This window comes from Peromyscus leucopus, chromosome 23 (assembly GCF_004664715.2).
Source record: "Peromyscus leucopus breed LL Stock chromosome 23, UCI_PerLeu_2.1, whole genome shotgun sequence".
NCBI classification, from domain to species: Eukaryota; Metazoa; Chordata; class Mammalia; order Rodentia; family Cricetidae; genus Peromyscus; species Peromyscus leucopus.
Window position 1 is genome coordinate 15,301,166 of NC_051082.1, and position 27,964 is coordinate 15,329,129.

The following is a 27,964-nucleotide window of genomic DNA, read 5'->3' on the forward strand; positions in this document are numbered from 1 at the left end:
TCTAAATCGGAGGGGGGAGGTTTCTCTTCCCAAATGCTCAAGTCCATCAACACTAGATACTTAGAAATCACACCCGGAGCACAGACTGATGTGATGAACGGGCCTGTGGCCTGGCACCAACACAACTCCCTTGGTCCACAAAACTCCTTCTCTATTACTTACCATGGACCTACAGTTCTAAAGTCAGATGGACACACTGGCCCAGGGCACCCACGCCACTGGCCCAGATGCTGGACTCCGCGGCCTCCGTTTGCAGAGCCTGGCACGGCAGGCATGGGGGTGTCTTGCAGGAAGAAGAGACCCGCGGAGCTCACTGGAGGATGAAGCCTGGCTGGTGTGGAGCCAGCCGTGGAGGGGGTCTCTGGGGCAGGGCTGGCGGGTACGGTGACACCAGCTGTGCCGAGAATCCTTGCTGAGAGGGGAGGCCCACCCTGGGGGGCAGAGGCGGGCACTGTAATCCTGGGTATGGAGAAGCCTGTCCTGAGCCTGTCATGGCAGCCGTGAACGGGGTGGCTATGTGTCCTGCAGGCACTGGGGGTGGAGGCGGGGGGATGCGCCGCGGCACGACACAAGGGAGCCCGGCGGGCCTCCAGAGGGGGATAGGGCAGGGGGGTGGCAGTTGATGGCTCAGGCACCCTGGGAGGTACTGGGGCCCCGGCCTGGGGGAGTCTCTGTCCCTTCAGCACCAGCTCCTGGAGCTTCTCCACTTTTACACGTCGCATGTGAGCCAGCTTCCGCTTGCTCTGGTAGACGTCGATGAAGGCATCCAGAGGCAGCTCCCCATCCAGAAACTTCTCTGCCATGTTCTACAAGAAGCAGGAGAAAGCTGGTTAGGAGACAGGCCAGCCAACTGTTAGGAAGCAAGCGCCCTTCACAGTCCAGGCAATGGGAAAGGGGTCCTCTGTTCCCTGCAGCACCCCATCCGGGAATACGCCTCAATGCCTGTCTTCTGGCCTGGGCCTGGGCGACGCTGGCCGAAGCCACCACCAAGCAGAGTCACAGCAGGATGAGGGGTAGTCCTGCTGTTGGCCACCCTCCACAATCACAACAGATGGCGGGGCTGGCTGGCCTTGCCGTACAAGGCCACAGCCCTGAGCCACCACACAGCTCTCTCCTCCAGAGACGTCCCTGCCCAGGCTCTGCCCTCTGGTTTCCACCTGGCTGCACCTGACCAAATGACACCCCCCCCAACAGGTCAGCAGCAGAGAACCCTGCCTGTGGCTATCAGGGCCCACCAAAGCCTAACGGTTAGTCAGACCAGCGTAGCCTGACCTGGGCAACCTGCACCAGCCCTGATTCACTTCCTCCCTGACAGGGCTCTGGCCATGCATTCAGCCAGCCGTGTCTGGAAGGCGCTGCAGCGACCAGCTGACTCACTGACCACAGCAGACGCCTCTCAGCCACTGGCACCCAAGACTGGCAGGGCATCACACACACCCTCCTCTGGGTCAGCGCTGAACTGCCTCCTTGCCCTCTGAACCCCTGCCTAGCACGTTCTCTAGCCAATGTCCCCACTTGCCCTCAGCCCCGTGTGCTTGGGAAATGCCACCTCTCGGCAGCGGAGGTGTGGGGTTCCCGTGTCCTGAAGGAAACAGGTCCACTGACTGGACAAGGTGACCCAGAAATGCGGCCCGAGGTAGTCCCACAAGGTCATCCAGCCTTACCTCAGTGTCTTCCTCAATCTTGGCCCCTTCTGCTTGAAGAAGTGCTAACAAGGTCTCCAAGGAAGCACTGTTGGACTGTTTATCTGGGAAAGCAAGAAATACCACGGCATGAGGCAGGGCATCCCACAAGGACGCTTTCAGTTTCCTTGTTAGAGAAAGTGTGTGTGTGTTTTGTTTTTGAGATGGGGTTTCTCTGGGTAGCCCTGGCTGTCCTAAAACTCAGAGATCAGCCTGCCTCCAGAGTGCTGGGACTAAAGGCGTGCACCACCAAGAAAGTCATTTTAACTAGAAAGGCAACAGGAGCAGACTTTCCAGGATCTGAAAGCAAAGCCTCAAATACACCAGAGGGACTGCAAGGAGCAGGTGCCAGGAGGCAGAGCAGGCCAGCACCCCACCTCAGAGCGCAGGCCAGCATCTGTCCAGGGGCTGGCTGCTTCCCATGTGTGACTACACTAATCATCCGGGCTTTCTCCAGCACTGAGGGTTAAACAAGGGCTTCACATGCAGAGGCGGGCAGTCTGCCACTGGCCTCCATCTGCATCCCACCCACTCATACGGTAAGATACAACCTCACTAAACTGGCCAGGTGGCCTGAACCTTGAAGTCCTCCTCCTACAGCGGCGGGCCTTTGTCACCATTCAAAGGAGCATTTCCTACCTTTTCTCCTATCAGGCCCCATTTTTGACTGATACCTTAATCTAGCACACACTCAAGCCTTAGGTCTTAGATTAGAAAACGTAGGAGAGCCGGGCAGTGGTGGCGCACGCCTTTAATCCCAGCACTCGGGAGGCAGAGCCAGGCGGATCTCTGTGAGTTCGAGGCCAGCCTGGGCTACCAAGTGAGCTCCAGGAAAGGCGCAAAGCTACACAGAGAAACCCTGTCTGGAAAAAAACAAAAAAAAAAAAAAAAAAAGAAAAGAAAATGTAGGAGGGGCTGGAGAGAAGGCGGAGTTAAGAGCACTTCCTGCTCCCCCAGAGGACCTGGCTTCAGTTCCTAGCACCCACATCAGGTAACATACATTCACACAGACACCTACATAAAAATCAATCTTAAAAAACAAACACACCATATGAATAAAACCCGAGTACTTCCTCCACCAGGTCAGGCCAGAAGAGACCTCCCCGAAGGCTCCACCATGTCCGTTCCCTTCCGCTTTCAGGGTTGGCCTCTGCAGCAGACAGGGCTGTCCTGGCCCTGCAGCCCGAGTGTGCTCTGGCTACTTGTCTCAACTCAGCATCACCTCCCTGCTCAGTCTAGACACTAGGTGGATCTGAGATTCATTTCTTTTCAAAGCTGCCACTCCACTGTGTCAACACCACGCCCCAGCACTCACTCTGCAGATGGACACTGAAGATTATTCTTCAACTTACTGATTCTACCAAAACAAAAACCAACCAACCGAAAACCCAGTGTCTGTGCTGGTCCTCGTGGACATGGCGTCCCCTTCCACGGGCGCGTGCCCCGGTGTCCCTGAGTCACAGACTATACTTTGTGTTCAGAAGGCCGGGCCACGAGGCTCTTCCAAAATGGTGTCCCAAACCAGCATTGGGTATTTCTAGTCTTTTCAATTTTCCTTCCGTTCTGGGTGGGTGTTGGTAACTTTATTGATGTTACAGAGACAGAAGCAACTAGAACAAACAGCAGCCACCACTAAAGTTCACAAAAGAAGGTGATTTTGGTTTTCATTTTTGAGACAGGGTCTCGCTATGTAGCCCTGACTGGCCCAGAACTCATTCTGTAGACCAGGCTGGCCTAGAACTCAGAGAGATCCACCTGCCTCTGCCTCCCAAGTGCTGAGATTAAAAGTGTGCGCCACCACACCTGGCTCCTACAAGAGTTCTTCTCCCTCCCTTTAATAGTTTATTTTTATTTTATATGTATTGATGTTTTGCTTGCATGGATGTCTGTGTTAGGGTGTCAGATCCCCTGGAACTGGAGTTACAGACAGTTGTGAGCTGCCATGCGGGTGCTGGGAATTGAACCTGGGTCCTCTGGAAGAGCAGCCAGTGTTCTTAACCACTGAGTCATCTCTCTCTAGCCCCAAGATCTTTTTTTCTTTTTGGTTTTTTGAGACAGGTTTGTCTGTGTAGCTTTGGAAACTGTCCTGGAACTCATTTGGTAGACCAGGCTGGCCTCGAACTCACAGAGATCCACCTGCCTCTGCCTCCCAAGTGCTGAGATTAAAGGCGTGCGCCACTACTGCCTGGCCTCCCCGAGGTTTCTTAATCTAAAGCCCCAAGAACCTGTAAGAAGTGCTGAAGTTGCTGATTTACACCCGCAATTCCAGCACTTGGGAGGTAGAAGCAGCAAGGTTCTACCTTTTGAGAGAGCGCGCGCGCGCGCACACACACGCGCACACACACACTCAGTCCCTCCATCTCTGCACAAAGGTGAGACTCGCCGTGACATCTCAGCATGACGCTGCAGTGATAAGCTTTCTGGCCCTCTAGAACCGCACGCTTCTGACCCACCGCCAGGACTCAGAAGGCTGCCTTTTCTCCTCCGCTACCTGGAGCGGGTGCAGTCTTCAATTTAGAAAGTGGCTCGGCCCTGATCCAGCGCCAGTGTGATTTACACACACACCACTGCTTGTTACGGCCGAGTCTTGGTCGTGGCCTCGAGTTTTTCCGGGTCATTTTCCTGGCAGGGTTATCGCTTAAACTATTGTAGCCTTCCTGCAACTCTTTAGTCTCAAAGCTCACTTGAGGAGAGTTACCTAGCTTGGTCTTCTTTATCTGATAGGCCTCAAAGAGAACCTGGAGCTCCTGGTATTTTTGGGTCAGGCGAGCTTTCTGAGCGTCCAGTTGGGGCTGGTACAAAAGGTTAGCCTCTGCCAGGCTCCGGTTGCTGGCCAGCGTCATCTCTTTGTTAAGCTGAACAGTCTGCGTCTGCAAGAAACACACACGAGGCTGGTGAGACCCACAGAGCTCAGTTCACCGGCAAGTGCTGGGTGCCCCCTCCCAGAGCCTCCCCCCCCACCCTGCCCCGCTCTCCCAGAAGGCTCCACCTGCTGGGCAGAGACTCCCGCCCCTCCGCCTTCTTGTGGGCGCTCCCCCCAGTCAAAGGGCAAGGCCCGCTTCCCTCCCAACGGTTCAGCGCAGGACTCTGGCGTCCGCGGCTGCACTGCCTTGACTTCTGGCCAGCTGCTGCTCTGCTGGCGGAGCCGGACAGCTGTGACGGCGCAGGCAGGACTGTCCAGGGCCAGCTGCTTCGGCTGCAGAGGAAATCAGGGCCACTTTTATCGGAGGGGTCTAAGCTGGCAGGATGCCAACGTATGCTTCATCGGCCTCGGATCAAAGGAGCCCAGCCGGGCAGAGAGAGAACTGTGTTTACAGTGACCGATCCTCCCATGTTTCCCACGCCCAGCAGCCCCGCTCCTGGGTCATCCCATCAGCAAAGCCAACCCACAGGGAAGGGGTAACTGTGCCTGCCCATCAGGCTTCTCCTCACTGACTCACACGGCTATCCGGCTGACAGATACCGGAAGCTGGCTGTGCGGACCTTGGGGTAGGAGGCTGTGAGGGGTTAAGACAAAGCCCGGCCACAGTCTGTTCGAAGACCATTTCCCTATTTCCTCACTCAGGACATGCTTCCTCTCCCCAGCCTGCCCACTGTCGCCTCACTCTGCATTTTAAGTTCACCCCCTCACCAAGGCGAGGTGTCCACACCTCTCCCGGCAGCTCATCAACCCCACCCAGCCATCGGTTTTCCCGTGAAAATCGTCTGCCACCCCGCCCAGGCTATTTTTGCGAAGACTTCCTTCCTCTCCGCATTCTGTATATAGTCCTCTGCTCCCCCACCTCCCACCAGGTACCGGGTGGGACTGCACAGCGCACTCGCACACGGCACACACAGCAGAGACAGGGAACCCCCAGAACAAGGGGAAAGCCCTTGAATGTTGGGTACCCGATCCCCACGCAGGAGGCACTTGTTCAGCTAGGACCACAGGCCCTAACGACCACAGTCCTCTGAAATCGGAGAGGACCCCAGTCCCAAAGCCACCTGACCCCCCCTCCATCTCAACACTGTAAAACAAGAGCCCGCAGCACCCCAAGGCTTAAGCAAGCAGGGAGAGCCCAGCAAGGGAAGCGGTACTTTAAGGAGGGTCCTGGGAGGCAGGTAGGGCTCCTGGGCCCCCTCTACCCCAGAGGCACCCCGAGCTCTCTGTGGGCTCTGTGGACTGAAAGCCACATGAATCTTGCCTTCCACTGTTAAACTGTTGGGAAGAACCAACAAAAATAAACCGTGTCCATCCACTCTGGCACTTCTTATGAAACTAAACATGGAAATACCATTTGACCCAGAAACTGTACTTCTGGGCATTCATCCAGAGAAACAAAAGCTCAGGTGTGTAAACACACACACACACACACACACACACACACACACACACACACACACACACTCTTCTGCACTTGAATTTCCCAGTAGATCTGTTCAAAATAATCTAAAACTTGAAGCAGTCAGCTCTGACACATCCACACCATGGAATACTATTCGGCAATGAAAAGGGAGAGTACACACTCATTCTTGGAACAAGCCGAATAAACCCAAGGAATCACACGGAGTGAAAAAATCCAACCCTGAAGGGCCATGTATCCCATGATTCTACACATCCAGTAGTCTCAGATATCAAAACGGAGAGGTGTGGGGTTTGTGAAGAGGCAGAGGGCTGGAGCAGACAACCTCTGATTGGTGACAGACGTCTCCATTCTGTATCCTGTTGGGACCAGGGTCAATACCCTGGCTGTGAGAATGTAATGTGTTAGAACTTTGCCAGAATCTACCACTGGGGGAGGGGATGAGGGACACATTTAAATCTATGGTTCCAGCAAAATCAAGCTTGGTCATAAGCAAACAAACTGCTGTGGGCCCCTCCTGCTCCCCACAACCCAGTGCTGCCTTATGAGAGGCAGGGGCATGTTCAACTCACAATCGTCCTGCCTCGGCTTCCCAAGTACGGAGATGGAGACACCATGACCCACCCTCGTCAAGTCATGCGGCTTGTACACGCCAATACTGACACTGTAATTAATTCTCTGTTCCATAGCATCTGCTGAAAAGCCACCCTCTTCCAGGCCTAAGGTAGGCAGAGAAAACTCAGGAGAACAGGAACACTCTCAGGAAAGTGACATCAACGGAACCAAGTCTTCCACCCTCTCTGTAAGGCCACTCCTGCCTCTTCCCTGCTGGCTGAGAACAGACTCTGGAGCTGGCCTGTTCTTCACGCTCTTGCTCAGAGCTTCCGACTGTCCTAAACTCACAGCCATCCACCGCCGCTGCACTCTTTCTACAGTAAGAAATGGCTCTTCTTGCTCACCGTCTGTCACGTCCCATCAAAACCCAAGCTACTAGATGGTCCTTGGCACACGAGACCCCAGGACACAGGGACCACCCACTGAAATCTGCTGATCCACCAGTACGCACACCCCCCCCCCTTACAAACAAACCAAAAATCACCTGCTTGCTGGTTAACCGTGGGCAAGGCCCTGGGTCCATCCCTACCATCAAACAATGCAAAAGGTAACAAAATATGGGGTAGGAAAAAGTGAGCTGTTGTCAGGGGACACAGAGCATTGTACGCAAGAGCTTTGTGCACCCGCCGAGCTCTCTAAGAATGTCACTTGAGTCTAAGCCTATCTGAGGGCACGTGGGGTCACACACTGTGGGTAGTTTCCAAAGCAGAATGTCCCTAGAAGTTCTCAGCAGAAGCAACACAGTGGACTCGGGGTCGTGAGGTGGGCGTGGGAGAGGTGGCATTCAAGTACTTGCCTTGGCATCCTTAAATGCAGCTCACAACAGCGGCTACCAATCAGAATGCTCCTGAAAGGGGGTGTTGGAAAGCCCAGTGCCCATGGGCTGGGGCACAGCTTGGCAGCGGAGCACCCGCCTAGCATGCGTTCAGCTACACACACCCTAAATCCACACCGACCACTGCCAGCCGGTGTCTGGAGGGGCCCAGGCAAAGACACTTTCCCAAACTCTCGGGGGATCCCACCATGCAGCTACACTGAGACCCACCACTTTAGTTTCTCTATGCAATGCAAATACAAAAATATCTTGTTCCCGCAGGGTACAGTCAGGACCACTTGCCCTACATAGCACAGAGTCCTGGGAGGAAACACAGGACGCCTGTGCTAAAAACAAGGCACCCTGACGGGAGCGTACGTACGCCAGAGCCACCCACCAAGAAAGGCAGCCAGACAACTCCCACCGACGGGAGCCGGGCTGTTAAACCGGCTGTATTTTTTATACCCTTTGGGCCAGCTGGTGGCTTTTATGTGAACAAGTAAGGGCTGGTGGCCTAAGTGGCCACCCCGGGAACGTCCCCAACCTCCAGAGACAAGGGCAGCAAGGACAAGGGTCGGGAGTGCCGTGGCCAGGCGGACCTTCTTTTCCTGGCTTTTGTAACTTTGGCAGAGACCAGGGGGTGGGCCGGCTGGAGGGACCAGGGAAGTTCAGCGGGGCCACCCTGGCCCAGTAACGGATCTGAGAACACAGAGGGATGTCCACTTTAGCAAATGTCAGGCTTAAAAAGAATCCACTTTGCTCACACCCTTGTCCTCCTGACAGCGACGGCGTGTGTCCCACCAACTGAGACAGGCAGTGGCTGGAGCCCTTGACCTTTTCCCACGGCCCATCCTCCTTCTTAACCATAAAGAAATCTTTTCAGGAAACCATTTCTCTGTGGTGAAGGACCATTTCTGTAAATGTTCTAGTTTCACTTCGCCTTCCCTTTCCTCCTACGGGAAAATGATCGGTGCGTGACATTGATCGGGGGCCATTTGCATGGCTACTTCTGGCCCTGAGCTTGAGGAAGGCTGTCTAGACCAGCTGCCCAGAGTTAGTTAACATGGCCACCCCGGCCTGGTGGAATCGGTTCACTTTCAAACTCTTTCTAATTTGAACTACCACTTGATTTTTTATTTTAATCACTTGATTCATTTTAACAGAGAAACAAGTCATTTCCTCACCTTAAAAACAAACACAAACAAAGCCCCACCTCCCTGAGGTTAGTGCAGACAGAAGGCAGACCCCGTGGGGAAATAAGGGCCTCCCTTTTATTATTATTATAAAGGCGAAGGGGGGAAGGGGCAGCTGGAGAGAGTGCACAGGTAAAGAGGCCGAGGACTGGGGTCAGATCCCAGCCCACGATGAGCCCGGTGTGTCTCAGGCTGGAACTCCAGTGCTGAGGTGAGGAGCTGGCAGAGTCTGGAGCTCCGGGCCGGCCAGGCCAGCCAGTGGGTGAGCGCAGGTTCAATGAGACCTAGTCTCAAAGGATATGGAGGGAGAAAGTGCAAACCCCAGGGCTGATGGCTGGCCTCCATCAGTGCGCATGCACGCACACACGCAGGTACACACGCACACACGCCACACCAAAAGGGACACTGACTGAAAAGAGACCCATTAGAAAATAAACCCCCGCTGGGTGGCGGCGGCGGCGCACGCCTTTAATCCCAGCACTCGGGAGGCAGAGGCAGGCGGATCTCTGTGAGTTCCAGGCCAGCCTGGTCTCCAAATCGAGTTCCAGGAAAGGCGCAAAGCTACACAGAGAAACCCTGTCTCGAAAAACAAAACAAAAAAACAAAAATAAACCCCCCAAGCAGCAGACAGATGTAGCTCCCTCCCTGTGCCCGCACCATGCTTACAGCCGGGACACAGACAGGGACAGAGACACGAGACTCCCTGAAGGCCCGCTGGCTAGGGCCAGGTCAAAGGCCGAGTTTCCAGTGGACGCTGTCCAAACCAGCTACTTCTCCAACATGAAGTTCTGACCCAAGCCGACCAGGGCTTGGCTCCCTCGTCTGTAATTATAACCATGTCTTCCTCAATGCCAAGGCCGGTGAGTCTGTCTTTTTCATGGAAAACTACTCCTGGCACGCAGTCCCTGACTCTCGCCTTACACACGGGATGACCTCAGCATGAGCCACATGAGCAAATCCGAACACATGAATGGAAAAATCTCTTTATTTCGTTTTTCCACACAGGGTTTCTCTGTGTAGTTTTGGAGCCTGTCCTGGAACTCACTCTGTAGCCCAGGCTGGCCTCGAACTCAGAGATCCGCCTGCCTCTGCCTCCCAGGCACTAGGATTAAAGGCGTGCCGCCACAGTCTAGTTAGAAATTCTTAACAGTCCTGGAAGTCTGTCAGATGATGCAATCCAGTGAGCATGGGGACCCGGCTGGGTCACCTCTGACCTGTCACTCTGTAGGACAGTGTGTGCACAAGGTGTGCGACGTGGCTATATTTAACAAGCAAACCTGTTACTGGGCAATAAACCGAAGTCCCACACCTGGCAGATAGGACACTTCCCACCAGATTTGTTCACGTGACTCCTAGGTCCCCACTGTCCTGCCCACACCTCTGCCTGCCAAGCCTGCCAATGGCTCTGAGCTGCCTTTATAGCTAAACTGAGCGGGCCCCACCCCAAACCAGACCCTCACCCTCAATGCTCTCGGTGGCCTCTTCGAGTGACAGAACTGTGGCCACAACCCAGGGAGCTGGCTGCAACAAGGAGTGAGGGACGAAGACTGGCGTTCTCCTGGGTTCTCCTGGACCCTCCAGGGACCACAGGCACATCATGCCAGGCTCCTGGCCCCCCGGACTGTGCCACACACACCCCTGTTTTGAGGCCACAGGGCACTAGCACAGGGCTGGCATCTAGTCCCCCAGGTGTAGTGGGCAGCCATTCCAGCTTGGACCTGGAAGTTCCAACCCCCGTTGAGGCTGCGGTAACTGTCATGCCTACAAGGCAGGGCCAAGGGAGGACCCTGAACCTTGGGGTTGACTGGAGCAGAGCTCCAGAGAACACCGCTGGACTGCGATACACCTTCCCCAGACCCTGCTACCTACCTAGCTATCCCTTCATTTGTAAGTTGCGCCACATTTGTAAACTTCCCTTTTAACTACGCGGAGCGGCCTTAATCATTTCACCAATACCCAGGTGCACCCTGGTTCCGGTTGTCCCTCCAAGTCAACGGACTGAACTATGCCTCTAAGATGGAAGAAGGGTGGGTGCCTCTCTCACAAGGAGACACGGCAGGTCTCCCAGGCTCTCCCTCATGCTGTCCTCCTCCCAAACTTGTCCCCAGAGAGGAATCAATATCAGCACCTTTTCCCACCAGGAATCCCTCCATCCAGTGTGCCGTGTCTGGCCAGAAGTCTGCTTTCCCTATTCGGGGAGGCCCTACGAGCTCAGTCACCCGTTTGATGAGGACACTCGGCCCTGTCAGAGCACAACTACATCAACTACATGCCCTGTGTGGTGCTCCTTGTGCGATCCCAATACTCCAGATACAGGAGGACAGCTGCCAGTTCAAGACCAGTGCACACATGCGCACGCATGCGCGCGCGCGCGCGCGCGCGCACACACACACACACACACACCGCCACCAGCTCCTCTGAAGGGTGGAGTCTTTAACTGTCTACAGCTTGGGTGGCATTATAGATTAATGTTGGTGACTGCCTGTCATCGTGGTTTGCCACAGCTAGAAATAAAGGGAAAAGCGTAAGATTATGATGGTGATTGCCAAGACAGACCCCAGCACACGGGACACGGGGTGGCTTGGTGAAGCCCTGCCAGCTGATGGTCAACCCTCCCCACTTGCAAGGCTTGATGGGCATGTGAAAGCCGAGTTAACCACGACAGCCCTGAGGCCACTGCAATTTACCCATTTATTTAAAAAACCAGAAGCTTCACAGGGTCCCAGTCCTAAACAAAGCACTGGGCAACTAATGACTGTGGGGGGGGGACGGGGACGCCTCCTGCAAGGATGGACACCTTACAGGCTGCCTTACCCAGTGGTCAGCGCTGAGGCCTCCGCACACAGAACAGAAGGGCGCACACAGACACATGTATGCAACAACACTACCTAAAAGGAAGAGCTGTCGATCTGAGGAGGGGAACACAGGAACGACTGGGACTGGGACGAAAGGGAGGGAGAGAAAGTGTGTAATTCTATTTTAATTGAAAGTGTATTTTAAAAACCACAAGCAATTGCTCATCCTGGTCAGTCACAACATGCTCCAACTCAGTAACTGGTCGTGAGTTCATTCCCTCGTTCGTTCAAGAAACACACAGGACGCCCATCGAGCAGACGACGATCTGGAAGCAGTCCAGACCTCCAGTCTCGTGGTCAAGACCATGGCGTGCAGAGGCCCCGCTGGCTGGGCACTGGCCCAGTCCAGGATGGGTCTTGTCACTAGCGGCGTGGGCCTCGTCCAACAGCGCCGTGCCCGAGTGACAGCCTGGACGGTGGAGGGGAAACCAAGCAGCCGTGATCAGGGAGCTTTAGGAGCTGACTGAAAACGTCACGGCGGCCACACAGTGCCATACGTGCTAACTTCTGGTCGGGTTCTGTGCCCTGCTGGGATGCTGTGGAAGGTTTTGGCTAAGTGTGTTTTCTGCGTGGTTTGGCCAGGAACAAATGGAGACGTGAGTTCACTACCCTCCACTCCCAAGTTCTGATAGCCACCCGGAAGTCACCCCCACTCCAGTCTAACTTTTTTATTTCCACACACAGAGCAGCCACGGAGAATGCCACAGCCACGTGCAAACCTATTCCAGGTTCGTGTAAAGGGCTGGACACCGAGGCAGAGTCTTGCCCACACCGGAGGACCCATCCATCCACACTGGGTCACCACACTTCACTTTTCAAGAATCTTAGAGCAGCCCCCGTCATTCACCCTTGGAAGTGTGGTGCATGCCGGTAGGGCAGCGCACGCCTTTAATCCCAGCACCCGGGAACCATGCCGAGCAATTCCGTAACCCTGGCTCCGATGCCACAATCACTCCCGAAAACTGACACTACCTCTTCAGCACCAGCCGTCACCTGCAGTGGTGGCTGAACTCTGCAGGGCTTTCGGCCTTCCTTGGTCACGTGAGAAACAACGGACACAGGAACAGGGTATTTCCCTTCCCTATCACCCTTTACAGACAACTTCTGAAACAAGCCTGGCGGCTTGTGCCTGTCATCCCAGCACTCCGAGGCTAAGGCAGGAGGATTGCTTGATTACAGTGCGAGACTTTTTGTCTCAAAAGACCAGGAAAAACAAAAGCCAAACAAACGAAACCAACTTCTGGGAGGGAGGGAGGGAGGGAGGGAGGGAGGGAGGGAGGGAGGGAGGGAGGGAGGGAGGGAGCATCCGCATAATGTCAGGTGACCACTTGTGATCAGTGTAAAGCTCTCTGTAACCCGATGCCGAGGTCCAACCTCAGCTTTGCTCCACTCTGCCATCCACAGCAAAGGGTCGAGACTGCCCGGAGTCCTTAACACTGCAGGCCTGCAGACCCAGCAGCAGGGCGAACGGCGGCCTGCGGTCCCGAGGGCACGTGCTCTGCAGTGACACCAGGCCGCATGAGACCTATCTCACCCATCTTCCGAACGCCAATCACCAGGTCACAGCTTTACGTTGTGGGTTCTTTGTAACGGTATGTTCATGTGTGTCTGTGTGGGTACGCACGAGGGAGGGCTGGAGCAGGAGCTGTGCGTGTTCTTAACCTCAGCCATCTCTCCAGCCACATTAGGTGGTGGTGGTGGTGGTTGTTATTATTATTACTATTACTATTATTATTATTATTATTATTATTATTATTGAGACAGGGTTTCTCTGTGTAGTTTTGGTGGCTGTCCTGGATCTCACTCTGTAGCCCAGGCTGGCCTCGAACTCAGAGATCCACCTGCCTCTGCCTCCCGAGTGCTGGGATTAAAAGTGTGCACCACCACCGCCTGGCCTATTATTTTTATATTACATAGTGTGTGTGTGTGTGTGTGTGTGTGTGTGTGTGTGTGTGTGTGTGTGTGTGTGCGTGAGGGGAGTCAGAAGACAACTTGTACGAGCTGGTTCTCTCATTCTATCGTCAAACTCAGGTGATTCTAAGACTTGGAGATAGTCACCTTTACCCTCTGAGACATCTTGCTGACCCTGCGGTTATTAGAAAGTTCAAATTCATCTCCCATTCAGAAAGACAGATGCCAGTCCCCGACTGACTTTGGGTTTTCAGAGGCCTGTGATCCGAGCCCACAGGGGAGTCCCCCACAGGTCTGCTACTGCAGTCTGAGGCGGCCTATTTCAATTCAGATCCCCCTTGGCTTTCCTGAGAAGAAGTGAACAGCTGCAGAGTCAGGCTGCCTGACACCGTGACAAGCGGGAAGATCTGACTGTACAGAAACTCAGTGCAGCGCTTTAGTGCTGCAGAACATTATGAAACTGTCCTAAAATACGACTGTCCCGGGGGCTGAGTGAAACCATCTCCAAGACGACAGCCCACTCAGGAAGGAGCTCACCAGCTGCTTATCAAAAGCTCCACCCACTCGGCTGAGAACCAAGGCTTCCTGGGCAGTGGTGGCGCACGCCTTTAATCCCAGCACTCAGGAGGCAGAAGCAGGCAGATCTCTGTGAGTTCAAGCCCAGCCCGGTCTACATAGTGAGTTCTAGTATAGTACAGTCAGAACGACATAGTGAGACCCTGTCTCAAAGAAAACACACACACACACTAAAGGACCAGAGGTTTCCAATCACTTTTTTTTTAAGTAAAGCTGTCGAGCCGGGAGGTGGTGGCGCACGCTTTTAATCCCAGCATTCAGGAGGCAGAGCCAGGTGGATCTCTGTGAGTTCGAGGCCAGCCTGGTCTACACAGCAAGTTCCAGGAAAGGTACAAAGCTACACAGAGAAACCCTGTCTCGAAAACCAAAAACCAAAAAAAAAAAAAAAGTAAAGCTGTCGAATGCCTTCTTATTGGAACGGAAGCTTTCCCGGGAGCAGGTAATGACCTCTAAATCTAAACTCAGTCCTATCCCATGTGGCTAAAGATCAGGATGCCACTGACTTGAAGAACAAGAGCTCACAGAAATGCAAATGTGGAGGCTTGAAAATAATGGGACCAGTCCCAGAGAAGAAATAAAACTGACTCTGGGACACACAGCTTGCCAGTGTCCTCGTTCTGGCAGGGTGACAAACCGGGGCTTGGCAGTTCCTAGAAGACTTATTTCCTATTATTCAGATAAAAACAAGCAAGCTCAGGCTGGGGGGGGGGGGGGCGGCGGCGGCAGCGGTAATGCAAGCCTTTAATCCCAGCACTCGGGAGGCAGAGCCAGATGGATCTCTGTGAGTTCGAGACCAGCCTGGTCTACAGAGCGAGGTCCAGGACAGGGACCATAACAACACAAAGAAACTCTGTGTGGGAAAAAAAAAAAAAAAGCAAGTTCTTGCAGCTTGGAATTACTTGGATACGGTGTAAGGAGCAGGAAAATGACAGGTTTGGTGGCTCTGATAGCTGGTACCCACTTTGAGACGTGACCTGACTACAGCCACCTGCTTTGTGGTAACGCCAACCCTGGGTAGAGGCAGGAAGGAAGGAGGGCGGCGGGAAGGCAGGATGGGACACCCACACTGATCACGATGCTAACTGCCCTTGTCCCTGGTATCCCGAAAATCTGTGTGTGTGTGTGTGTGTGTGTGTGTGTGTGTGTGAGAGAGAGAGAGAGAGAGAGAGAGAGAGAGAGACAGACAGACAGACAGACAGACAGAGACAGACAGAAAGACAGAGAGAGAGAGATATCCAGACCACTGAATCCCAACTTCAACTTCTGCTAAGCCTGGGAATTCTGTACATACTCAGAACCAGTTAGCCGTTAGTTAACTAGGCAGGATTGGTTAAAGCACCCTCAGGATAAACATCTCAAGTGTTTTGTTTTCTCTGAGACAGCTCTCACTAACAGTCCAGGCTGGCCTCACACTCACGATCCTCCCGTCCACTGCCTCAGGAGTGTTGGGAGAACAGGTGTGCACTGGCTAACCATTTTATAGGCAGGAATGTACCCCCCCCTTCACTTAAGACAAAGGTCTGTGTGTAAGCAGGTGCATGTGTGTATGCACACGTGTGTGGAAGCCAGACACATGTTAGGAGTTCATTCTTCAGGGGCTATCCACCTTACCCTGAGCCATCTCCCTCGTTCCCAAGGTCTCTTCATAAAAAGCTCCTCTCTCTCTCTCTCTCTCTCTCTCTCTCTCTCTCTCTCTCTCTCTCTCTCGCTCTCGCTCTCGCTCTCGCTCTCGCTCTCTTGCCATGCCATGTGCATGCCTAGTGTCCACAGAGGCCATAAGAGGGCATTGGATGCCCTGGAACTAGAATTACAGATGGCTGTGAGCTGTCATGTGAGCGTTTCGAACTGAACCCAGGTCCTCTTGTAGAGAAACCAGGGCTCTTGACCACAGAGCGATGTATCTCTCCAGCCCCTCCAACTTCTTTTCACATGGCCACATCCTTCCACTGAGTGAAAACCCAGCACCAGACAATGAGAGCGCCATGAGAGCGGAACCCTGGGGGTTCTTTGATTTGCTCCTGGTCTAGTTCCAACCTCGGTCACCAGTGAGGTGAGGTGAGGTTCTGTTCTGGTTTTTTCCTGGTGGAAGACTTTGTACCAGCGCTTTCTAAGGCACACGGCTTGGTCTTCAGAGAAGCAGCCTTCCTCCTTCCACTCAGTTCATCAGCTGGAGAGTGCGGCCCAATTACCAAGCAGATAAAGCCAGGATGGAGAGGTCTGGCAACCAACACAGTTGGCCCTGGTTAGCATGTGGCTGCCAGAGAGAGAGAGAGCAGCAGAATCGCCAGGCTCACCAGGAGGGGTGAAGGATGTCACACTTCTTATTATGTAGGTTTTTGGAGACAGGTCTCTCTACATAACCCTGGCTGTCCTGGAACTCACTATGTAGACCTCGAACTCATAGGGGTCCTCCTGCCTCTGCCTCTCAAGCAGTGGGATCAAAGGCGTGCGCCACCACATCTGGCTGTATTTATTTACTTACTTACTTGTTTGTTTGTTTATCCTGAATGAGGGGTCACTGCACTGCTGGTCTTTAACCTCTGACCTCAAACGATCCTCCCCCATCAGCTGTTAGGACACTGCACGCGGGGAACCGGGAACGGTAGCATTCTGACCCAGCCCTTGGAGACTCGCCCAGCATCCTGATGTAAAGGCCCCTTTAAGAACAGAAACTGCTCCCCGCCTCCATTCCCAGGAGGTGTGCACCCCTCTCTTCCCCTCTTCTCTCTCCCCCACCCTTCTCTTTCTATCTTTCTCTATCTTTCTATCAAATGAACTCTCTCCTCGTGGATGCAGTGCCTGGGCTGTGAGGGACTGTTCACTCGCCACAGCCCACTGCTGCGTCTGCCTGGCATGTTTCCCTCACCCGAGGGGCCACCTTGGCCCGGCCAGCCAGGGCCCCGGCATGCAAGATCCTAACATCAGCCTCCGAGTGGTTAGGATGACAGGCACATGTTCCCATGCCTGGCACAGTCCCTCTTACAAACTTTTCAGTGCACACACAAGGGTGAGCAAGTAGAATTGCGAATGGGTAGACAGGCCGGGGGACATGCACGAGGTGAGAGAATATGCACACAATTTCTGGGACTTGTTTGCACCATGTGGGCTCTGCAAATCAAGTTCAGGCTGTCCACCGCTGTTACCCACTGAGCCCCCCACTGGCCTGCCAGCCACTTTTTGGGACGGCAAAGACAGACGGAGAATTGCTGGGGAGGCACTTAGTGAAGTGGAAAGGTCTCAGTCTAGAGCTTCTGTGGTGATCTTGTTTTGTTTGTTTGTTGATTTTCAAGACAGGGTCTCTCTGTGTAGCCCTGGCTATCCTGGAACTCACTCTGTAGCCCAGGCTGGCTTTGAACTCACAGAGATCCGCCTGCCTCTGCCTCCTGAGTGCTGGGATTAAAGGCGTGCGCCACCACAATGGGGCTACTTCTGGGCTAATTTAAAAATGAAGACTCTCCTCTCCCCTGTCCACCCTTCAAAAAATCCAGCTACTAAGTTTCTAACCCCCCACTTTTTAATTTCTTTTTCCCCTTTGTGGGGGACAGGTCTTACCTGTCTTACTCAGAGTGCTCTTAGACACAGAGGCTCAAGTGACCCCCCTGTCTCGGCCTCTCGAGGAGCTGGGACTTGGAGGGAATGCCACTGCACGCCCAGAGCCTGGTTCCCTGCCAGGACCACCACCACCAAAGCACCCAGGTTTCTCATGGCCTCGGCTTTCTTTCCCATTTCCTCTTACCCACAACTTCAAGAGATTTGTGTGGGGGCAGTTCTCAGCTTAGGATCCTGGGGGACCCTGGGTTTATGCCGAGTAAGACTGTCTTTTGATGACTCTGCTCTTCTCTTTACTATGTATCTTGACGTGACCCTTCTAACCCCGACTCTCAATTCCGTTTAATGAGCTTCACTCTCGTGACTTTGATTACTCATGCTCACTTCAGTATAAATGAGAAAATCCTAGTCTAACCAGGTGTTTGGTCATCCCCCGCCCCCCTTTGTGGGTAGTTAAAAAGTCAAAAGAGAAACTACTGCTCTCTAGATTACTCTATTTAAGTTCCTTAACAGAAATCTAGTTATTTCATATAGAGAACCAGATGCCTAAGCCGTCCTGACTTCCTTCCCATCACTATACCAAAAGCCCCGAGTTAATCAGCTTATAAAGGGGTGCTTTGTTTTAGCTGCTCACACTTGCGTGGTTCTAGTCCGTAGCGGGGCTGACACACTGCCTCAGGCCTCTGGTAGAGGGGACCAGATGGCGACAGCACACAGGACACAACAGCCAGACACACACGGTGACACAACAAACTATTCACCTCATGGCCAGGAAGCAGAAGAGCAAGGAAGAGCCAGGGTCCCATGAGTCCCTTTGGGCTTACACCCTCAATGACATAAAGCCCAGGTCCTCTGCAGAAAGTGATCTTAACAAGGAAGCCATCACCAAAGTCCCAATACTAACTAACCCACTGTAAAGAAGAAGAAAAGCTAAATGCCACTTAACAGACTCAAAGATGCTAGTCACAAAATTTATGATGGGGAGAGAGCCACCTGAGTACCCAGAAACACACAAATGAGGACAAAGACAGAAGATGTCAAGCAGGCACTGAAAACCACGCTTTGGGGACTGGTAGGATGACTTGGCCAGCAAGCCTGATGGCCTCAACTCCAATCCCTGGACCTATACGATGACAGGAGAGAGCTTTTCCTTGAAGGTGGGCCCTGACCTGTCAGAAAGAACAAACACAAGCTACTTCCCTCCTGAAACAGAGTCCAAAACTCACGTGGCCTTCCCCCATGCCACGGAATTCATTAGAGACACCTCACAACGAACTCTGTGCTGCCACTGATATCCCAGGGCCTTGGGCGGCGGCAGCAGATGTCATTTATCCCACAGTAGGCCCCAGGGACCCGGGCGGGAGTCTACTACAATCAATCAGAATACTGCACACCCTCCAGAACTTCACCTCACATTCTCCTAACCCCCAGGGGTCCTCCATCCCACCCTGACTGGAAGGAAACAAAGCAGCCTCTCTCCAGCCCATTAACCACCATTTCCCCAACTCTATTTGCTGAGAGCTGTGTAATCACCAAGAATTAAGACTCTGGGAATGAATGCCTAGAGGGAAATGTCTGTCAGCTCAAACGGCCCCACACTCCTGTGTTAACTACAGAAAGGCCTTCAATTTACTGTCTTCTTACCATCGGGTACCATGTTAGCTCACACAGCCTATCCTGTTTAATCCTCGGGGTAACTAAATGGGATGCCTTTCTTCCCGTTCTTTTCCCAGGCTGGCAGCAATCTCCCTATACAGCTGATTTGGTCCTGAATGCCTCTGCTCCTCCTGTCTCCAGCTCCCAAGTGCTAGGAGCACACAGACTCTCCTCACTCTGTGTATCGGATGCTGGGATTAAATGCACACCATCTGAACTACAGCCCCTTTATACAAAACAGCCCCCTCTCTTTTGTTAAATAAAAGGTCTCAACTATGTCACCCTGTCTAGCCTTAACTCATACCCCTACCTGAGCTTCCCACACTGGGCTAACAGGCAGACGCCACGACACCCGTTTTAGGATACTACGGTTGATACCACCACCATGTTAACAGTGGGGAAGCTAGTATTTGGGAAACTCGCCCCAAAGTTTTCTTGCGCCCCAAATCTTGTCTTAATCTCCTACCCTTCCTACCACACATGGTAGCTACACCTGTAGTCCTAGTACTGATACGAAGGCAGGAAGGGCCAGTTTGAGGCCAGCCTGGGCTACATAGCAAGATGCTATCATCCTCCCTGCCACCACCAAAAAGCAAATACATACACATAAGGTTGACTTTCCCATCTTTGTAGTTTTTATAACTTATGCCACCTCTTTTCCTGCCATTTTCTTGCTGAACACACACAAACACGTATGGATCTGTTAGCTTTCTACCACATCTATGTGTGACCCACAGACACATAGAGACAGACAGACAGACAGACAGACACACACACACACACAGACACACACACCCCACAGTTCACTGTTATTCCATCTGGGCAAAACAAGGCCCAGCGAGCTCGCTGGGAGTGCAGTCTCTGGCCCTGAAGTCCACTGTTCTGGCTGCTCAAGGTTCAATTGCATCTTTCAGCCTCCTAACTGATGTCCATGCTTCCTAATCTTATCCCCTCTAGTCCATCCCCCACACTCCCACATGCACACCAGAATCATCTGCATAAATGTCAAGGGCAGCCAACCGCAACACTCCCTGGCTTAAATCCTGCAGTGGCTCTCTAGAGGATCAGGCCAAGCTCTTTACCCTGGTGGCCTGTGAGGCCATCTGGTGCCGCCCGCCCGCCCGCCTCCCTCAGCCTCGCACTGGTCGCTCTAGCCCTGCTGGTCTATCACTGGGCACGCCTCTCCTCAGTCTTAGTTCTGCGGTCCACCCCCAGGCCCCAGAGCCCACTCCCTTATTACCCCGTTAGCTCTACCTCAACCTCTGCTACAGCTGTGAGGCCGCCTCCTCCAGGAAGTACTCTCTGCTGACCTTCCCCATGCCTCAAAGGCTTCCTGGGTCTCCCCTGCCTGGGGCGTGTTAAATTCCAGTACTTCTTGTGGATTTGGCTCCGTGTACACCAGCATGATGCTAAAGGATGAAAATCCGGGGCTGAGGGTCCAGTCTGATGGGGGAGCACCCGGCTCGAAGGTGGGAGGCACTGGGCCCTATCCCCTGCCCCACAAAAAAAAGAAAAAGGAAGCTGTGGCTTACTGGTTTCACATCCCCAGAGCACACAACGGGTTCCCCATAAAGGCTGAGTAAATGAATAAACCTCCTTGAACTCAGCTAGGGCCACAAGAATGAAACAGCTGTCTGTAGGCAAACATTAACTGGCACCCACTGTGTCCCTCCACCATGCTGGGCACCGGGCTGTGGACACGAACACAGTCTCAAGAGGCCATGCGTTAACCCTTGGAGATAACAAAAGCTTTGATTTCGAAGAATTAGGTGGTCAGCCAGATGGCTGAGCACGTAACCGAGACAACAACGTGACTTCAATTGCTGGGACCTATGGGTAGAAAGAACCAACCCCCACCCCCCCCAAGCTGTCCTCTGACCTCCCCACAGGCACACACCTAAACGAAACGCCCAAGGTTCTAAGAAAGCAAGGAACAGCAGGGCAGTGGTGCACACCTCTAATCCCGGCACCCGGGAGGCAGAGGCAGGGAGGTGAGTTTGGGACCAGACTGGCCACAAACAGACCTTCAAGTCGGCACAAGACAGCCCAAGACCAAGCTCTCAGCACAAAGGAGATGTATCTGCCCAGAGGGGCAAAGGGCAGGGAATAAGAGACAAAGACAGGAGACAGGACCAGGGAGAAGGGAAGAGGAATGAGGGAGAGGGGAGGGAAGGGGTGAGGGAAGGGAGGAAGGGATATTTGTCCGGAGGGACAAAGGACTGCCTCTGGATAGAGGAGACTTGGCAGTTTATAAAGGAAAAAGGGAACCCGTGTCAGGATGAGGTGTTTAAGCTATTTAGGGTATGTTACGTTAAATGGGCATGCTAATTAGGGGAGCCAAATTGATGTGTGTGTGTGTGTGTGTGTGTGTGTGTGTGTGTGTGTGTGTGATGGCTGGACTTCAACACTTTGATAGCTGGACCTTGGTGGTCAGCCTCAGGAGGAAGTGGCCAAATAAGGGAATGGACCTTGGTGGCTGGCTTTAGGAATGTAATCTAGCAGGGCAATGGTGGTGGCGCAGCCTTTAATCCCAGCAATTGGGAGGCAGAGGCAGGCGGATCTCTGTGAGTTCGAGGCCAGCCTGGGCTACAGAGTGGACAGCCTGGGGTACACAGAGAAACCCTGTCTTGGAAAAAACAAACAAAAAGAATGTAATCTAACGGTTTAGCAAGGAAGAGGGAATGGGAGAGAACAGTGAAAGGTAAAAACCTGTTGGCAACATGTTGGCTACAGTCAGGCCGGCTGGAGCCCTTCAGTTCTCACGGCGAGTTGCTTAGTGAGAGTCAGTCATACAACCCCGAGATAGCAAAGCCAAGTGCATCACATCTGGAGTTCCATTCTCCTTCAAGAAGAAGTCCCACAGGGAGCGTGGTCTCCGCCTCTGTCCTGCCAGTGAAGACAGCTCTTCCAGGTGACGCCAAGGGGCAAACAGCCAAATGCAACTCCAGTCTCACCATGTTACAGGCACCAGCGCTGCCAAGTCTCTGTAGATAACCTTGCACCGTGCTTGGTATGAATCCCCATGGCAACGTCCACTACAAATACCGCAGTCAGGGTCTCCCGAACAACACAGCTGGCCTTCCTCGGCCCAGGGGCACCGCCACTGCAGATCAAGTTCAGTGCGGCTAGTTCTTCCCCAGGTCAGTCAGACAGAAGCACAGTGAGAAGATGTCAAAAGGGGGTCACTGAATTCCGGGCTCTTCTCCCAGCTAGTCCATGGCACCTCCTTGCTTCTGGCGACACACTAATTACCTAGCAGTCATTCAAACCTTACAGTCCCTTTGATTTCCAAGCACTCAAGGCAGGCTGAGGTCAGAACCTCAGGGAGATGGTTCTGGGGAGCTCCAGAGCTGCACACACTTACTTCCTCCTGCCCTGGAGGTGCCCTGCTGGAGCCCCACATTCCGACAGGTATCATTTCTCCCTTCCCACCTATAGGAGCCCTCCTGCACTCAATCCGGGCTGTTCTCCTCGTCCCCCGAAGCCACGCCACTGCTCACGGTGGCACTGATGGGGACACCCTTTTGTCAGGCATTACGCTGACGCCAGTGTGGAACGCGGCCACAGGGAAGTGGCCAGCTTATAAAATGGGTATCGAATGCCACAGATGACGCCAACGAGGAGGCTAAGGGACAAGGAACATGTCTGTGACTGAGGGAGCAGGGAAGTGGATGCCCAGGGAACAAGAGGTATCAGGCTGGTGCAACTCAGACCCTGGTCTGTCTCTCTCTTCTTTTTTTTTTTGGGGGGGGGGGCGGATAGTTTTCTTACACTGGAGTCCAATCTGGTCTCAAATTTGTGACAATCCACAAGCTTCAATCCACCAATTCAGAAAAGCTCTAAGAAAGGGGGGTGACCTCTAGGGAACACTCCCTCTGGGTCACACAAAACCCTAAAGGCGGGTACCACCACTCTCCTTAAAAGTCGAGAAAACTGATGCCCACGGACTTGAAGTAACTTAAAGGCAGTCACCCAGTCATGTGACTCTTACCTATCATCTTGCCATAAAACTGTAACACTGCTATTTAAAAAAGCCAGACGTGATGGCCCACACCTTTAATCCCAGCCCCCAGGAGGATCTCTGAGTTGGAGGCCAGCCTGGCTGATATAGTCAGTCCAGGACAGCCGGGGCTACAGAGTGAGACCACTGTATAACCTCGGCAAGTTCAAATCTCGGTTTCTAAAAAAAAAAAACCAGGGCCCACCAGCAATGATTCAGTCTGTGTGATCCCAAGGAGTCCCGGGTTAGCGTTCCATTTCAATGAGCCATTATGACTGGGGCAGTAGCGGCTGTCACACAAATCACGGCCTAACAGCCTCAAGGAAGCGGCTTCTTCCAGACCCGAGTTCTTTACTTTCCACAAAAGACCGTCTTTTCAGACGCCCAGGATTTCTGTGTGCTGACACTCTCATTCCCACAGGCACAAAGCCGAGGAATGTGAATCCTCCGTGAGACGGTTAGCTGGTGTGGATCGGGCAGCACTTCCTGAGAAGACCCAGGGAGAAGGGACCCAAGAGGTCCGGCCCGTGAGCTTGTCTAATGCCCCAAGCAACCGTTCCTTTTATGGGAGTGCCTTGCCAGTCAACAGGGTTCATGTGGACAGATAAAGGCACATTCCACTGCCATGTAAAAATAAGTTCAAGAAAGAAAGCAAGCCAGTAAGATGGTTTAGGGCAGTGGTTCTCAACTTTCCTAGCCCTGTGACTCTTTAATACGGTTCCTCATGTTGTGGTGACCCCCCCCCAACCATAAAATGATTTTCACTGCTACTTCATGGCTGTGATTCTGCTACTGTTATGAACTGTAAATATCTGTGTTTTCCCTAGTCTTCGGCATGACCCTTGGTCATCGTTCAACCTCCAGGGAGTTCATGACCACTGGTTTAGGCGGCAAAGGCCCTCACTGTACAAGCCTGAGTTCAACTCCTCCATCCCACGGAGGAAGGGAAGGGCGTACTCCTCAAAGTTGTTCTCTGACCCCCACTTGGACATCAACATCCATTTGTACTTAAAAAAAAACAATCTGCCAGGTGTGATTGCGCACGCCTTTAATCCCAGCCACGTGGGAGGCAGAGGCCGCTGGATCTCTGGGCCAGCCTGGTCTACAGAGTGAGTTCCAGGACAGCCAGGGCTATGTAGAAAGACCCTGTCTCACCCACACAAGCACACTTTTTTCCCCCCCAAAAGAGGAGAAGGCCCACTAAGGATGTCTGCATTTAGGGACCAGCATAATGAGCAGGAAGACAGGCAAGGGGAAACCACACAGGGCCCCGGAGCGCCTACAGCACGACATCATTTTAATGTCCGGAGCTGCTAAAACTCACACACTGCAATTAAAATAGTGTAAACGAACACAATGCCCACTGCAGTTAAGCCTAGAGTGAAGAACGTCTTCAACAAGCCACACTTTACAGCAGCCACAAAATATCCCCTCAGGCTGGGAGAAGCCTCACTCTACAATTTAAAACACTTCCTTCTGCCAGTTTAAAGAGAGAGAGAGTCTTCACTTCAGCTTACGGCCAGTCCATTCCCCGAGGCTTCCTAGGGCCACTGAGTCACCCAACCCTTTCGACTGTAAAAAGGTAAAATGTTTTCTAGGCTACTGGCAAGTCTAAATTTACCTTAAAATTTTTAAAATGAGACCTTAGTCATCTGTTGGGGTGACATCAATTATTCTTTCAAAAAGAGAACCCCAGGTGTTTACTCTGTGTGTGTGTGTGTGTGTGTGTGTGTGTACACATACACATATGTGCATACGTACACAGAGCAATATGCATACAAGAGTGTGGAGGCCAGAGGAAAACCTCTCGGGTGTTCCCACCTCGGGTGTACCTTGCCTCCTGGAGGGCAGTCCACCTTGTTTTACGAGTCCCTCACAGGCCTGCAGTTCACCCACTCGGCTAGACTGGCTGGCTGGTGTACCCAGGCAGCCTCCTGTCTCCCCATCGGCATCCCTGGCTTTTTACACGGGTTCTGGAGATTGAATGCAGGCCCCTGTGTGTCCACAGCAGGTACCTTACCAACAGGGCTCCGGTTCCAGCAACAACTGTTATTGATAACATATGTTATCATCATATTGTCCTTCCCCGGAGCTGTTCAGAGAGGTGCAGTGATCTGCCTACAACCACACAGCACGAGAGCAGCCAAGTCCAGTCCACAGTCTATGTTACCAAAGCCGGAATGCCCCTTAACACTTTATCATAAATACTCCATTTGGTCAGGGGTGGGTGGTTCCCAGAATATTCGCTTGAAACCAGGCCAAAATAAACAAATTCATGGCACTGTCAAGTGAGGGGAATAACTAGGTTTGCAAACCAGGTATTTTGGTTTTCGAGTGGTTTCCCTGTTTTCAAATCATGACACCTTCACAAACAAATTACTGCTCGCTAACTTCAATAACACTACCTGGTCTACTCAGGTGGGGTCCGTCGGTCCTCAGTATTTCCATAAGGTACTATGGTAAGAAGGACACTTTTCCTAAGAAATTTTAAATCCTTCCAGATTAATTTACCTTTCTCCTCCTATTACAATCTCCAGGTTTCAGCTGGGTGTGAGGAGGGCACACGCCTTTTTAATCCCAGCACTCAGGAGGCAGAGGCAGGTGGATCTCTGTGAGTTCGAGGCCAGCCTGGTCTACAAAGCAAGTTCCAGGACAGCTAGGACTGTTACACAGAGAAACCCTGTCTCAAGACACCGAATCACAACAACAACAAAGAAAACAATCTCCACATTTCTAGGGAGAGGACACATGGGAAGCCAGAGTCACCCACCGCCAGGCTATTTGACTCACCCCCCCACCGATCCCTCCGATAAATAGCAGTTTGTTTTATGAAATGTCCCACCTACAGAGTTCCAGTAGCTGTTCTGACTGACACAGAATAGTCAGTCACACACGGCAAAGCAGCAGCTTGCAGGCAGAGTCACATGCTGAAAAGCATACCTATCATTTTATTATTAAACTAGAAAGACACTCTGTGACGGCCAACAAAAAAAAAAAAAACGTCTCCCAGGAACTGCAGAGAAGCGGAGACAGGATTGTCCTTTCTCGCGCAGACACGGAATTCTCACTCAGCCAAGAAAGATGGATTTTTGTCTCTTAATTCTCTGAAATGGAAAGTGCCACATGGATACCACAAACTGGGTAAATTGCATCTCGGAGCAACGTTCTGAGTGCCAAGCTGCAAAGCCGGTGAATACAAGGGGCGTATTAATGGAAAGACTGATACCATCGTACTACAGTGGCCCCTCTGTCGAAGCAGACAATGATCTGTTGAGGGTTTTCCAGGGATTCTGAATGTACAACCTTCTTACAAGCCCCCTTGGAAGGGGGCTGGCGGGGTGCTGAACAATCCCTCTTCGGAAAGCCAGCCAAGAGCCCCTTACACCAGCTTCTGGCAGGAGGAAAAACTAGGCACTGCGGGCATAGGGAAGCTCAGACTTCCCAGACAAAGGAGGGAGGTGGGCCAGGGAGAGCTGGATCGGACAGCCCCGGGCTCAGCGCATCCGAGTCAGGACCAGTTGGGGGAGAGGGGGAAAGGGAAGTACTACCAAGGGTGAAGTCAGTCACTCCTGCCGCAGGGCAAACCACAGGCGAGGTGTGGAGGAAGATAACCAGAAACATGGGCGGGCACATGCCTTCCAGAGGCTGGGCAGGCCCTGGACTAGGAGAGAAGGGGGGGTCAGCAGTCAGCTCCCAGTCCCCCATTAACTCTGGTGCCAGAAGCAATTTCAGGAACCCAAAGAGGTGGGCAGACAAGCGTGGGGGCACAGCCAGGCACGCCACAGTTCCCCTCATCCCTCCTTTCCCCCGAAGGCCGGGATGCCTGGAGGAAAGGGATCATCCTCTTGCCGCCCACAGACCGGTTCACAGAACAAGCTAAGGAAGGAACTCTTGAGCCAACTCTGCTAAGGCCGCTCTCACGGGAAGGGGCACTTGGGGAGCCCGGGAGCACGGGGTCCCTGCCCACCGCCAGCCTGGCTGGCTGCGGCCTGGGGCCTCTGAACTTCCGAGGACCCCTCTCAGAATCCCATCCTCAACTCGGCTCCAGATCTCTTGCTTCCCCACACGCCCCTCTAGGAATCGTCCATCCACTCCGGCTGGCCCCAGATCGCGCCCGCAGGAACCGGCTCCAGGGCCCCGCCGACTTTTCCAACCCCTCCAAGCGTTCCCAACACCGGCGCCGAACCTACCTGCCTGCCTGCCTTGGTCCCCCTCGAGTCCTCGGGGAGACTCAACTGCTGTCCCCTCCCTCCCTTCCTCCCTCCCCGGCCACCCACCCAATCTCAGCGCCCTCACTGCCTCTCACGGCCCCAGCCCGGGCCCCCCAGACCCCCCACACACGCAAGGTCCCGGTTCTAGGCTCCGATCCCCGTCTCAAGCCGGCCCGGGGCCCTCAGTGTCGTCGTCCCCCCAATCCTCTCGCTTCAGGGCCCCCCACTCTCGCCATCCCGGCAACCCCCCCTCCCCCGCCCCGCCGCCCCAGCGCGCCCGCTCCCCCCGAGGCGCGCCGCTCACCTCCTCCATCCCCCGGACCATGTCGCCGAGCTGCGCGTCGTCCTCCAGCAGCTCGTGCAGCTGCATCAGCGACAGCCCCGCGAAGCGCGACTCGCTCGCGGCGCCCGCCATCCCGCCACTCGGCCGCCGAAGCCGCCGACGCCGCTGCCGCTGCCGCTGCCGCTGCCGCCGCCGCCGCCACTCGGGCCGCCCAGGCTCCGCCGACCGGAAGCGCCGCCCTCGGGCCCCGCCCACTCCGCGCGGGAGGGGGGAAGA

General features: G+C 53.5%; 1 protein-coding gene across 1 annotated transcript; it reads right to left on the reverse strand.

Moving 5' to 3' along the window:
- Nucleotides 1-211: 211 nt before the first annotated feature.
- Nucleotides 212-27,876, reverse strand: Vps37b (VPS37B subunit of ESCRT-I). Its single transcript, XM_028885825.2, is given in 5 exon segments — nucleotides 212-583; nucleotides 585-806; nucleotides 1,665-1,747; nucleotides 4,381-4,552; nucleotides 27,710-27,876. Coding segments are annotated over 5 exon segments (861 nt in total). The 5' UTR covers nucleotides 27,821-27,876; the 3' UTR covers nucleotides 212-310.
- Nucleotides 27,877-27,964: the final 88 nt, after the last annotated feature.